We start from the raw sequence: 14,992 nt of genomic DNA on the forward strand, positions 1-14,992 counted from the left end.
TTTGATCTTTAATCTCAAACAAAACCTGATGTGGAACAGGTTAGGCCACATTCAGTGACTCCAACCCTACAAACCCCTTTGAAATATTATGAAAGACTTCAAAACCAAAATCGTCTTCACTCAGTTGATAGCAGAAGCAGTCTCTTACTGTGTGACTGAGGGTCCATGTTCATGACTGAAGACTGGAGGATAATCTCTGGACGTGTCACTGTTCATGGACACAGAGCTGGATCCTGGAAACTCTGCTCTGTGTTTGTGCTGATGACTGCAAACACAAACATACAATGAAAAAGATGTTTTTCTTTTACATTTACCTGTTGTTGGCCACTGAACTGCTTCTCTCTCAGTGTCAGATTTATGAGACAGGCTGTCACCAGAAAACAAATATCTGGAGATCAAACACATAATACATACTGAAAACAACACAGATGTCTTAGTGGTTGTTTGAGGAAAAGAACTTTTTATGAATGTGAGAGAACTTTGAGAGCTTTGTTCAGAAAGACTATTCTTTCACCATTTTCACATTGTAGATACAGTGGGGCAAAAAAGTATTTAGTCAGCCACCGATTGTGCAAGTTCCCCCACTTAAAATGATGACAGAGGTCAGTAATTTGCACCAGAGGTACACTTCAACTGTGAGAGACAGAATGTGGAAAAAAAAAATCCATGAATTCACATGGTAGCATTTGTAAAGAATTTATTCATAAATCAGGGTGGAAAATAAGTATTTGGTCACCTCAAACATGGAAAATCTCTGGCTCTCACTGACCTGTAACGTCTTCTGTAAGACGCTTTTCTTTCCCCCTCTCGTTACCTGTATGAATGGCACCTGTTTGAACTCATCATCTGTATAAAAGACACCTGTCCACAGCCTCAAACAGTCAGACTCCAAACTCCGCCATGGCCAAGACCAAAGAGCTTTCGAAGGACACCAGGAAAAGTATTGTAGACCTGCACCAGACTGGGAAGAGTAGGCAAGCAGCTTGGTGTGAAAAAATCAACTGTGGGAGCAATCATCAGAAAATGGAAGACATACAAGACCACTGATAATCTCCCACGATATGGGGCTCCATGCAAGATCTCATCCCGTGGGGTCAAAATGGTCATGAGAACGGTGAGCAAAGATCCCAGAACCACACGGGGGGACCTGGTGAATGACCTGCAGAGAGCTGGGACCAAAGTAACAAAGGTCACCATCAGTAACACACTACAACGGCAGGGAATCAAATCCCGCAGTGCCAGACATGTTCCGCTGCTGAAGCCAGTGCATGTCCAGGCCCGTCTGAAGTTTGCCAGAGAGCACATGGATGATACAGCAGAGGATTGGGAGAATGTCATGTGGTCAGATGAAACCAAAGTAGAACATTTTGGTATAAACTCAACTCGTCGTGTTTGGAGGACGAAGAATACTGAGTTGCATCCCAAGAACACCATACCTACTGTGAAGCATGGGGGTGGAAACATCATGCTATGGGGCTGTTTTTCTGCCAAGGGGACAGGACGACTGATCCGTGTTAAGGACAGAATGAATGGGGCCATGTATCGTGAGATTTTGAGCCAAAACCTCCTTCCATCAGTGAGAACTTTGAAGATGAAACGAGGCTGGGTCTTCCAACATGACAATGATCCCAAACACACCGCCCGGGCAACAAAGGAGTGGCTCCGTAAGAAGCATTTGAAAGTCCTGGAGTGGCCTAGCCAGTCTCCAGACCTCAACCCCATAGAAAATCTGTGGCGGGAGTTGAAAGTCCGTGTTGCTCGGCGACAGCCCCAAAACATCACTGCTCTCGAGAAGATCTGCATGGAGGAATGGGCCAAAATACCAGCTACTGTGTGTGCAAACCTGGTAAAGACCTATAGTAAACGTTTGACCTCTGTTATTGCCAACAAAGGTTATGTTACAAAGTATTGAGTTGTATTTTTGTTATTGACCAAATACTTATTTTCCACCCTGATTTACGAATAAATTCTTTACAAATCCTACCATGTGGATTCATGGATTTTTTTTTCACATTCTGTCTCTCACAGTTGAAGTGTACCTCTGGTGCAAATTACTGACCTCTGTCATCATTTTAGGTGGGGGAACTTGCACAATCGGTGGCTGACTAAATACTTTTTTGCCCCACTGTAGATAGATAGATACATTAAAAAAAGACTTCAAAACCGAAATCATCTTTATTTAGTTGATAGCACAAGCAGTCTCTTACTTTGTCCCTGAGGTTCCAGGTTCATTATTGAAGACTGGAGGATAATCTCTGGACGTGTCACTGTTCATGGACACAGAGCTGGATCCTGGAAACTCTGCTCTGTGTTTGTGTCGCTGATGACTGCAAACACAAACATACAATGAAAAAGATGTTTTTCTTTTACATTTACCTGTTGTTGGCCACTGAGCTGCTTCTCTCTGTGACAGATTTATCTGGCTGAAGCTTTCAATTTTGTCACTACTGACATAATTTTTGTAGGACAGTCTGTCACCAACTTCACTGAAAACAAATATCTGGAGATCAAACACATATAACATACTGAACACAACACAGATGTGTGAGTGGTTGGTTGAGAAAAATCAATTAAAGGAAGACACACATGACACACATAAACTCTCAGCTGCCGCCCCATGTGGGAGTGAAAAGTGTGAGCTGTAAGTGAGTGCAGTCCTTATATAATGTGTGCCAGAGCCAATCAATGGTGAAAAAGGGAAACATGGAAAATCTGGTGAGGGGAGGGAGAGTGAGGAAAAAGGGTAAGAAAAACAAGAATCTTGACAACAGCTGTTGTGTGAGTGGTTGTTCTCTATCATATCGAGACTATCTCTCCACGCTGTTATATATTCTATATGTATGTGGTATGACCCCTTCTTGGTCGTGGTGTGTGGATACTCAGGCTAGCCCGGCCACACCCAACAGCTTACGTATAAAACAGCTGTGCAAACTTGACACCGGTGATTGTTTTATCTCCACTTGTTTGTGCGTGTGTGGTTGACGGATGGTACCTACTTGTGGTACTGTGTGACTGTGTGTGTGTGATAGTGGCAATGGCAGTGGTGTCCGTTAGTGGAAGCTTGTTTCTGCAGCCTCCCTGGATGTTGCCTCTCTCCTGGCCCTGGTCTCCCTTAGCCCCGGTCTCCCTTAGCAAGACCCTTAGCTTAGCTGCTATGCTCGATTGACTTAGTAGGCTGTGCTCCCCTGGTGTATTGCCCACGTGCCGCAGGTTTACGTAGCCAGCAGAGGCTCAATCAGTGAGCTAAACTTCCTGGCAGCCTACAGGTGTCTCGTTTGCGAGTTCACTCTTGCTGCTTCCCTGTCTGTGGACGGTGCGGCTGCTTGGCTCTGGAGACCGACCTTCGGGTCACGTTCCTTACTCAGCCCGCTAGTGCAGACTGTGTATCCTGGCGTATTGCTCGAGCTTCACCAGTTAACACGCCGGTTGGACCTCACTGTGTCTGACACCTCAGCCAGCGGGTGAGAGTTCTTCATCCTGCAGCATCAGCTCCCTATCTGGCGTATTGCCCACATGTCCCCCGCCTTTGCCTTTTCCCCCCACCTTTGCATCTGGCGGGGCCATGACTGGGGAGGTATGTACAAGTTAGCACATTACACCCTGGGTCAACACACCTGAATCAAATGATTAGTTCATTACCAGGGTTCTGGAAAACTTCAAGACAGGTTGAGGAGGTAATTTAGCCATTTAATTCAGCTTTTTTTGGATCAAGGACACATCTAAAACCTGCAACTGGCCCTTGAGACCTGGAGTTGGACACCCCTGAATGAATGTGTCGTATTAACAGCCTTGGTCATAAATACTAGAAACATGCTAATATGTTAAAAGACGTTAAGCATACTTTTCACCATTTTTGGAAACCGAGTTTATCCTATAGCTTCCAAGAATGGTTAATTTTACTTTCCAAAGGAATAATAGTTCCAAAAGCCTTCATTTCATACCTTTTGATCTTTAATCTCAAACAAAACCTGATGTGGAACAGGTTAGGCCACATTCAGTGACTCCAACCCTACAAACCCCTTTGAAATATTATGAAAGACTTCAAAACCAAAATCGTCTTCACTCAGTTGATAGCAGAAGCAGTCTCTTACTGTGTGACTGAGGGTCCATGTTCATGACTGAAGACTGGAGGATAATCTCTGGACGTGTCACTGTTCATGGACACAGAGCTGGATCCTGGAAACTCTCCTCTGTGTTTGTGTCGCTGATGACTGCAAACACAAACATACAATGAAAAAGATGTTTTTCTTTTACATTTACCTGTTGTTGGCCACTGAGCTGCTTCTCTCTCAGTGTCAGATTTATGAGACAGGCTGTCACCAGAAAACAAATATCTGGAGATCAAACACATAATACATACTGAAAACAACACAGATGTCTTAGTGGTTGTTTGAGGAAAAGAACTTTTTATGAATGTGAGAGAACTTTGAGAGCTTTGTTCAGAAAGACTATTCTTTCACCATTTTCACATTGTAGATACAGTGGGGCAAAAAAGTATTTAGTCAGCCACCGATTGTGCAAGTTCCCCCACTTAAAATGATGACAGAGGTCAGTAATTTGCACCAGAGGTACACTTCAACTGTGAGAGACAGAATGTGGAAAAAAAAAATCCATGAATTCACATGGTAGCATTTGTAAAGAATTTATTCATAAATCAGGGTGGAAAATAAGTATTTGGTCACCTCAAACATGGAAAATCTCTGGCTCTCACTGACCTGTAACGTCTTCTGTAAGACGCTTTTCTTTCCCCCACTCGTTACCTGTATGAATGGCACCTGTTTGAACTCATCATCTGTATAAAAGACACCTGTCCACAGCCTCAAACAGTCAGACTCCAAACTCCGCCATGGCCAAGACCAAAGAGCTTTCGAAGGACACCAGGAAAAGTATTGTAGACCTGCACCAGACTGGGAAGAGTAGGCAAGCAGCTTGGTGTGAAAAAATCAACTGTGGGAGCAATCATCAGAAAATGGAAGACATACAAGACCACTGATAATCTCCCACGATATGGGGCTCCATGCAAGATCTCATCCCGTGGGGTCAAAATGGTCATGAGAACGGTGAGCAAAGATCCCAGAACCACACGGGGGGACCTGGTGAATGACCTGCAGAGAGCTGGGACCAAAGTAACAAAGGTCACCATCAGTAACACACTACAACGGCAGGGAATCAAATCCCGCAGTGCCAGACGTGTTCCGCTGCTGAAGCCAGTGCATGTCCAGGCCCGTCTGAAGTTTGCCAGAGAGCACATGGATGATACAGCAGAGGATTGGGAGAATGTCATGTGGTCAGATGAAACCAAAGTAGAACATTTTGGTATAAACTCAACTCGTCGTGTTTGGAGGACGAAGAATACTGAGTTGCATCCCAAGAACACCATACCTACTGTGAAGCATGGGGGTGGAAACATCATGCTATGGGGCTGTTTTTCTGCCAAGGGGACAGGACGACTGATCCGTGTTAAGGACAGAATGAATGGGGCCATGTATCGTGAGATTTTGAGCCAAAACCTCCTTCCATCAGTGAGAACTTTGAAGATGAAACGAGGCTGGGTCTTCCAACATGACAATGATCCAAAACACACCGCCCGGGCAACAAAGGAGTGGCTCCGTAAGAAGCATTTGAAAGTCCTGGAGTGGCCTAGCCAGTCTCCAGACCTCAACCCCATAGAAAATCTGTGGCGGGAGTTGAAAGTCCGTGTTGCTCGGCGACAGCCCCAAAACATCACTGCTCTCGAGAAGATCTGCATGGAGGAATGGGCCAAAATACCAGCTACTGTGTGTGCAAACCTGGTAAAGACCTATAGTAAACGTTTGACCTCTGTTATTGCCAACAAAGGTTATGTTACAAAGTATTGAGTTGTATTTTTGTTATTGACCAAATACTTATTTTCCACCCTGATTTACGAATAAATTCTTTACAAATCCTACCATGTGGATTCATGGATTTTTTTTTCACATTCTGTCTCTCACAGTTGAAGTGTACCTCTGGTGCAAATTACTGACCTCTGTCATCATTTTAGGTGGGGGAACTTGCACAATCGGTGGCTGACTAAATACTTTTTTGCCCCACTGTAGATAGATAGATACATTAAAAAAAGACTTCAAAACCGAAATCATCTTTATTTAGTTGATAGCACAAGCAGTCTCTTACTTTGTCCCTGAGGTTCCAGGTTCATTATTGAAGACTGGAGGATAATCTCTGGACGTGTCACTGTTCATGGACACAGAGCTGGATCCTGGAAACTCTGCTCTGTGTTTGTGTCGCTGATGACTGCAAACACAAACATACAATGAAAAAGATGTTTTTCTTTTACATTTACCTGTTGTTGGCCACTGAGCTGCTTCTCTCTGTGACAGATTTATCTGGCTGAAGCTTTCAATTTTGTCACTACTGACATAATTTTTGTAGGACAGTCTGTCACCAACTTCACTGAAAACAAATATCTGGAGATCAAACACATATAACATACTGAACACAACACAGATGTGTGAGTGGTTGGTTGAGAAAAATCAATTAAAGGAAGACACACATGACACACATAAACTCTCAGCTGCCGCCCCATGTGGGAGTGAAAAGTGTGAGCTGTAAGTGAGTGCAGTCCTTATATAATGTGTGCCAGAGCCAATCAATGGTGAAAAAGGGAAACATGGAAAATCTGGTGAGGGGAGGGAGAGTGAGGAAAAAGGGTAAGAAAAACAAGAATCTTGACAACAGCTGTTGTGTGAGTGGTTGTTCTCTATCATATCGAGACTATCTCTCCACGCTGTTATATATTCTATATGTATGTGGTATGACCCCTTCTTGGTCGTGGTGTGTGGATACTCAGGCTAGCCCGGCCACACCCAACAGCTTACGTATAAAACAGCTGTGCAAACTTGACACCGGTGATTGTTTTATCTCCACTTGTTTGTGCGTGTGTGGTTGACGGATGGTACCTACTTGTGGTACTGTGTGACTGTGTGTGTGTGATAGTGGCAATGGCAGTGGTGTCCGTTAGTGGAAGCTTGTTTCTGCAGCCTCCCTGGATGTTGCCTCTCTCCTGGCCCTGGTCTCCCTTAGCCCCGGTCTCCCTTAGCAAGACCCTTAGCTTAGCTGCTATGCTCGATTGACTTAGTAGGCTGTGCTCCCCTGGTGTATTGCCCACGTGCCGCAGGTTTACGTAGCCAGCAGAGGCTCAATCAGTGAGCTAAACTTCCTGGCAGCCTACAGGTGTCTCGTTTGCGAGTTCACTCTTGCTGCTTCCCTGTCTGTGGACGGTGCGGCTGCTTGGCTCTGGAGACCGACCTTCGGGTCACGTTCCTTACTCAGCCCGCTAGTGCAGACTGTGTATCCTGGCGTATTGCTCGAGCTTCACCAGTTAACACGCCGGTTGGACCTCACTGTGTCTGACACCTCAGCCAGCGGGTGAGAGTTCTTCATCCTGCAGCATCAGCTCCCTATCTGGCGTATTGCCCACATGTCCCCCGCCTTTGCCTTTTCCCCCCACCTTTGCATCTGGCGGGGCCATGACTGGGGAGGTATGTACAAGTTAGCACATTACACCCTGGGTCAACACACCTGAATCAAATGATTAGTTCATTACCAGGGTTCTGGAAAACTTCAAGACAGGTTGAGGAGGTAATTTAGCCATTTAATTCAGCTTTTTTTGGATCAAGGACACATCTAAAACCTGCAACTGGCCCTTGAGACCTGGAGTTGGACACCCCTGAATGAATGTGTCGTATTAACAGCCTTGGTCATAAATACTAGAAACATGCTAATATGTTAAAAGACGTTAAGCATACTTTTCACCATTTTTGGAAACCGAGTTTATCCTATAGCTTCCAAGAATGGTTAATTTTACTTTCCAAAGGAATAATAGTTCCAAAAGCCTTCATTTCATACCTTTTGATCTTTAATCTCAAACAAAACCTGATGTGGAACAGGTTAGGCCACATTCAGTGACTCCAACCCTACAAACCCCTTTGAAATATTATGAAAGACTTCAAAACCAAAATCGTCTTCACTCAGTTGATAGCAGAAGCAGTCTCTTACTGTGTGACTGAGGGTCCATGTTCATGACTGAAGACTGGAGGATAATCTCTGGACGTGTCACTGTTCATGGACACAGAGCTGGATCCTGGAAACTCTCCTCTGTGTTTGTGTCGCTGATGACTGCAAACACAAACATACAATGAAAAAGATGTTTTTCTTTTACATTTACCTGTTGTTGGCCACTGAGCTGCTTCTCTCTCAGTGTCAGATTTATGAGACAGGCTGTCACCAGAAAACAAATATCTGGAGATCAAACACATAATACATACTGAAAACAACACAGATGTCTTAGTGGTTGTTTGAGGAAAAGAACTTTTTATGAATGTGAGAGAACTTTGAGAGCTTTGTTCAGAAAGACTATTCTTTCACCATTTTCACATTGTAGATAGATAGATACATTAAAAAAGACTTCAAAACCGAAATCATCTTTATTTAGTTGATAGCACAAGCAGTCTCTTACTTTGTCCCTGAGGTTCCAGGTTCATTATTGAAGACTGGAGGATAATCTCTGGACGTGTCACTGTTCATGGACACAGAGCTGGATCCTGGAAACTCCGCTCTGTACTCCATCAATCCACTCAACTTTAGGCTTCCTGACAGAGAAACAAAGAACACTGACTATGACTACAGCAGAAAAACAAACATCAAAAACATTTTTATAGACACCTGTAACTGGCAGAACAGGAAATACAGGATACACAGATGCACACACAGTTCTAGCGTGTATTAAACCCAGCTTACTTTCTACCTCATAAATCAACAGATACTTTTACTCTCTTACAGCCCACTGAGAAATAGAGAACTCAGCACAAGAAGAAAAATGTCAGTCTGACCATAAACCAAAGCCTTATTTCCAATCATCACATTTCTTTTTGGAAGGTGTCACAAACTCAAGTACTAAAATGGACCAAAACAATTTCCAAATTTTTTTGTTCTACCTTGACAAACATTAATTCCTATTTCTTAACTTTTTCTCATAAGAAACATTTTTTCCTATTATTCTGACACCCCATAAATGCTCAGTAACACTCACCTTGATTTCACTTGTCTGCTTCGTGACTGCAAAAACTGAAATTACAGTATTTTGTTTCCTCCTCACCTCAGCAGAGCAGCTCCTTCCTTCTCCACAGGAACTTGTATGACTACATTCCCAGTGTGTTAACCAGTGGTTAGCACAGACTGAAGAGATATATCTTTGCTTAAATGCCACAAATAAGAGCGTGAATATAATTTAAATATCAACTAGACCTGCTAAACACAATCAATTCATTTTTAATTCAACTGACTTTTATTCAAGTAGCACCTAAGAACAACAACAGTCATTTCAAAGCACAAATAACATTAAGACAAACCCGTTTGAGTGAGTATTTGGTGACAGTTGGAAGGAAAAGCTCCTCTTTAAAAGGAAGAAACCTTCAGCAGTAGTAAGACCTTTGCACACAGCACATGTGGGGATCTGCTCTAAAACCCAGTATTTTCTATCGATTGCGCTGCACAATAATGGTTTCCCACTGCATCAAGGAAAGCACAGTGAAAGCGTGGCAGTGAAAGAAATATTTGAGCATTTATTCTAGCTAGTGGATGGCAGAGCTCATGCAATGCCCTATGTGAAGAAACCTTCAGGCTCAGGGAGGGGATGTTATCTGCCACAACAGGTTGAGGGTTAGAAAAGTGAGACGTACTCTTAAAAGCTGAAAAAAAGGATTTCATGGACATAGTAACCACCCGTCTTTACTTCATGTCCAGCAACAATGGTACACTCACTTGGTGTTGGCTCTCAATGCAGTATTAATATCACTTGCTGTTCCCAGTGCAACAAATAAATAATCGCAGCACAGAAGGGTCTATGTGTTCAACAACAATGATGGTTTCTGGCCTTTAATGAAATGAAACCATTAATAGGAGCTGAAACAATACAAACATAGAATGTTACAGGAGCTCAGTGTAAGGACAAGAAAGACATTGTGGACAAAACAGGACATGCCCCCATAATCTTTAGTTACAATATTATAGTTATTTAAATGGTCTGATTGTTCAAATATGTATTTTCTTTGATTGTGGTAAAATAATGTGTGCCCCAGTCTCCAAAAATGACATAGTGCAGGAAGGGTAGTTATTCCTCTGTTATACCACAAGAGGGAGTATCCCCTAAAATGAGCACCTCTAGCGGGAGTAAATAAGCCCAGCCACTACCCATAAGGCAGTGCGCCTATAAGAGTTGTGTGAGACTGCAAAAGTGTGTAACGTTGTGCTATGTCCATGTATATATTTGCAGGTAAGCAGATACAAGATGGTAAATAACTTAAAATGTATCTACAGATGAGTCCACGGGGTTGCAGAGAATGTGGGAAAGTTGGCCGTTAATCCCCACTATGTGTCATTAGTGTATAAGTTATTGGTAGCGATGTGATTGTTAATGTTTCTTCCAAAAAGCTTTACAGTTGACAGTTATTGTGTAGATTAATAATTACTTTCTTGAACTGTAAACTACAGGTTTGTGACTTAGCTTCTTGGAGGTGAGACATACGTGTCATGTTCAGTGGTTGAACCTGCTTTCTGCCACCTGCATCACACGATGGAGGTCTCCGATGATGACTCAAACTATAAGGTGAAATTTAAGACCTATTCCAATGTGCAGCTGCACTCAGCCATCAGTGTCTCAAGATAGCTACTGTGCTTGACCCACGCTTTAAGGATTTAAAGTGTCTTGCAAGGGGAGAGCGAAAAGAGGTTTGGACCAGCCTTGAGGCCCTGCTGTAGGAACGGTGCAAAGATGACACCACAAAGGAGCCAGCAAAGATAAAGAGCCACCTCCTCCCTTCATTTTCTTCAGAGTCTGATTCAGATGAGGAAGCCCTATATAACAGGGCCCTGAGTTTGTACAGAGCAGAATACACCATCAACGAGACAGACTGCTCACTGCAGTGGTGGTCCAGTCGAGCAAGGACCCACCCACAGCTGTCTGTCCTGGCCCACAAGTATTTGATTAGTCCTGCTACTTCTGTTTCACTTGCAGGTCACATAGTAACAAAAAAGAGAGCTGCCTTGTGCTCTGAAAATGTGCACAGGCTAATTTGTCTAACTGGCTGAAAAAGAGACAGTAAATAAGCATTGAGGTATTGTGAGTCCAATGGGTTTATTATTTTTTGCACTACAATTTTTGATGATCACATTGTTTTAGCCTCATGCACAAAATTATGTAGGCCAAGGTTAGTCAGAGTTTAAAGGCGAAGCTGCTTAAATAACCTTTTATGTTTCTGCAAAAATTTTTAAGACGAAAAACTGCATTTTATGTTGAAATTTTTATTATTATTATTTAAAGACAATACCATTTTGAAAATGGACTTAAAGTCTGCCCAATTTTGTCCAGGGATTAGGGCTGTTCGATATAACGATATATATCGGATGATGATATGAAAAAGCTGTGGTTTCATTTTACGCTATCGTTTGTTTCGTGGTGTTGCAAAATAAACTGTTTACTGCAATATTTTTTTCACCGTTTTGATGGTCACTGTAGTGGCTATATTAATTTCTTAAAGTTCTCTTTCTCTTATATTTAATATAACCACATTACGGGCGGACAGGCGCCAGTTTTTAAGCGTTGTCGTTAGCAACAAGGATGGTAAAACCATTGCGTGTCCGCTTGTTTATTTTCCACATAAACCTTTTACAATAAAGCTCAAGATCATGTTGAGACTTTTCAAAATAAACTGAATCACGTGAAAGAGTATGCAGAGTATTTACGGATGAGGCGCAAAAAAGAGCCGTCGAGTGCTAAAAAATAAACCTTAGACTCAAACGTTAGAACAGGCTTTTCCCCGCAGCACGCCGTGTAATAAATACTTACAAAGAAAACGGCGGCCTTTACAACTTGTAAAAATGTATAGTTTCACGCATCGGTTAAAACACTCGACTCCAGGTACACGACGCCCAGCTGGAAACACTTCCCGCAAATCGAGCTGCCTGAGATTCACAGAATTTACAGAAAATGTTACATTTTTGTGATTTATATCGTTATCGGGATGATAGATGTCTTATATCGGGATATGAGATTTTGGTCATATCGCACGAAATGCTTTTTTCCCCATAAATTAAAAGAGCTTGAGTTTACAGTATTTATGTCCATGTCTATTATTGTCAGGCTCAGGAGAGACTCGGAGGCAGACGGTCACTTAAGTTCACAATTTATTTACACACAGACACCAGGTGTGGATATATACAGGTGAGGGGGCACAGGAAGAGGGTCTCCGGGGAACACAGGCACGGGAAGGGGACGGGCTATGTACACAATCCTTCACTGAAGCTCAGGTAGCTCGGACTCCGGCTTTTAGCTCACCAAATGGCAGTCCTCAGGCTGGCGAGAAATCTGGCACAGGGAGGAAGAACAGGTAAGTTGCGGCATGAAAGAAACTCGGGAAAAAGCTCAAACTTGCAATGACACTGACGAGTGTTACACAATAATCCAGCGAAGAAGCACTCTCAGCAGCCGCCTTAAGAAGTGAATGAGATGATTGCTTGCAGGTGTCCGAGCCAGGGGCTGGAGCCATCATGACTCCGCACCGGTAGAGCGCAGTGTGCGGGAGGGGAGAGAGAGACGCAGCACAACAAAATCACTTGTAGCCATACAGAGTCAGCCGAGAAGGCACAGGGTCATGACAATTATTTGATTCTGTCACCCACTAAAACCCTTTTAAATTAAGATAAACATTTGCGCTTTGAGGTAAATTTTTTTGCGTGATTAAGTATGATTAATCGAGATTAATTAATTACAAAGCCTCTAATTAATTTAATGTTTTTAATCAAGTCCCACCCCTGGTAATATCTGAAATAACACAAATATAAATGACTAAATAAACAGATAAAAGGCTCACATGAACAAGAGAAGCCTATAGAGATTCTATATATCTGTTCTTGCAAAAGCAAAACGTGTTTGGCACCACCATTCATTGAGGTTAATATTCTCATTGCAAAAGCTGGCAGATAGGACAGGATGATATAATTAGAGAGAGAGAGAGAGAGACTGGTGTTGGGTCTATATTAGGGCTGCACGATATTAGGAAAACCTGCGATGTGCGATAACTGTGATCAATATTGCCATAACGATATGACTTGCAATAAAATAAATAGCAAAAAAAACCCCGAATACATAATTTCCGTTTTACTGCAACAGTTTTATTTAAAGAAATCTGCTGTATTAGCAGTGTAACAACAAAGTGCACTTTAACACTGAAACATTGCCCCCATAAAAAATTTGCTGAGGATTGAATTCTGAAAGGAAGGTGAGGAAGTGCACTGTGAAAGTCATATATGGTTCCGTTGTATGACTTGACCATCGCTGAGAGCCAAACGAGATATTCTCTTTTGGCTCTCAGCGAAGGCGGTCGCACTTTTTCTCCTCTCCTCTCCCTTATCTTCCCTGCTTAGCTCCTCATGTCCTTGTCTTGTCTCGTGTTTTTTATTAGTTTTCCCTGGAACATTTTCTCACAGTCTGTTCTCTAAAACCTAAAAGAGGAATTATGGATTGGATCAACTGGTCCCTAAATGCAATTGACACCCCTTTCTCAACGAGAAGTCTGGGCTTGGGTGAGCCTGAGTGCTGAAGATATCTACCTATTCGGAACCATGATAACAGGGTTCTGGCGGATCGGAGCTGGCTTGGCCCTGACTTATCGAAGAATTAAGAAAGCGGAACCGGCTGTTCAAACCCCCACAAGGCTGCCCGCTGGGATTGGAATGACGGGAGAGGCGTGAGTTTCTCAAAATGGGCTCATTGAGTCAGCACAGATAAGATCTTGGAGAGGCTACGGCTGCTGTGAATACTCAGAATAAGATCTCTGACTGCAGACTGGATACATCTCGGAAGGGCTAGCTCGGAATAACATCTCTGGGTGCAAATTGGATGACATCTCGGGGAGGCACACTGCCGTGATTTCTCAGAAATCTGTTCCTTGAGCACAAGAAATGACAACATCACAGAACGCAAGTATGGAGAAGCTCGCGGCTCTCCAACGGGAGATTGAGAGACCAGTGTTGGACTGTAGAACTGCTTTGAAATTCATATGAGCTGTTCGCACTAAAGTAAAAAGCACAATCACTTCATGCGGATACCCCTTTGGCGCCAGCGGCAGTCTCGAGGCTGGAGCCCAAAAACAACACTCTGATAACGACTGTGTTTAGACTGTTCCTTCCCATTCCATGCAAGGCCACCTGGGTTGGCTGGAAGACTGTTTACTTAGCCTGGCACGGCAGAGGACACTGTCTCAGCTGAACTATGGACACGCACACACATACACTTACACTGATAAGCACACACTCATCCCCCTCCCTTTTCAAACGCGTTCGATGCTTGTTTCCTGCAGGGGAACACGGCGGGTCTCTGTGTCGCGCTGGAATGGTAGCGCTGTGCAGGGCGGCTGCTGTGTTTGCTTCGTATTACTCCTCACCCCCCACCCAATCCTGTGGCTTGTCATGTCTTTCACAAGTTGTGCTGTGGACATTTATGTGCTTTTTGTGCAGAGGAGTTTTTTTGTTTCCTGTTCTCATCCTGTCCTACCATGGAAGCACAGCATGAGTAGAGGTCTCTTTTTTCCTCTTGTACTTTCCCACTGTAGTGTATATTTCAGTGTTTTTCTGTAACGCTACCGATCTCCGACTTGTATCCCCATGTAATGTCTGTGTTGTGTGTGTAAGGTCGGGGGGGGGGTCCCATTTCACTGCAGGGCAACCTGCATGTGGCGAATAAAGCATTGATTGATTGATTGATTGATTGATTGATGTCTGTAGTGCCTGCGTAGTTTTCAGCTTGGCTCAGTTCCAACATGACAGTCTTGCGGCATGTTTTGTACATTTGTGGAATGGCAACACGGGAAAAGTAGTTTCATGAGGGGATGCGGTATCTCCGGTCCACTTTATGTATCAGACTGGTGAAGCCCTCTCTGCTAACTGTATTTATAGG

The 14,992-nt window shown here is 43.3% G+C and overlaps 3 protein-coding genes across 3 annotated transcripts in view; all 3 read right to left on the reverse strand.

The window, feature by feature from the left end:
* Nucleotides 1-14,992, reverse strand: part of LOC113010344 (uncharacterized) — an 89,113-nt gene that overhangs the window by 53,118 nt on the left and 21,003 nt on the right. The gene's annotated exons all lie outside the window — the stretch shown is intronic.
* The window catches only part of LOC113018471 (NLR family CARD domain-containing protein 3-like), an 87,409-nt gene that overhangs the window by 20,835 nt on the left and 51,582 nt on the right, over nt 1-14,992 (reverse strand). The window lies entirely within an intron of this gene.
* LOC145425722 (uncharacterized) lies at nt 3,975-8,626 on the reverse strand. Its single transcript, XM_080299022.1, has 4 exons — nt 8,498-8,626; nt 8,038-8,157; nt 6,154-6,273; nt 3,975-4,211 (listed from the first exon to the last, which is right to left on the reverse strand). Exons 1-4 carry the CDS (start codon nt 8,605-8,607, stop codon nt 4,088-4,090), a joined length of 474 nt encoding a protein of 157 aa, XP_080155148.1. The 5' UTR covers nt 8,608-8,626; the 3' UTR covers nt 3,975-4,087.

This window comes from Astatotilapia calliptera, chromosome 3 (genome assembly GCF_964374335.1).
Source record: "Astatotilapia calliptera chromosome 3, fAstCal68.1, whole genome shotgun sequence".
NCBI classification, from domain to species: Eukaryota; Metazoa; Chordata; class Actinopteri; order Cichliformes; family Cichlidae; genus Astatotilapia; species Astatotilapia calliptera.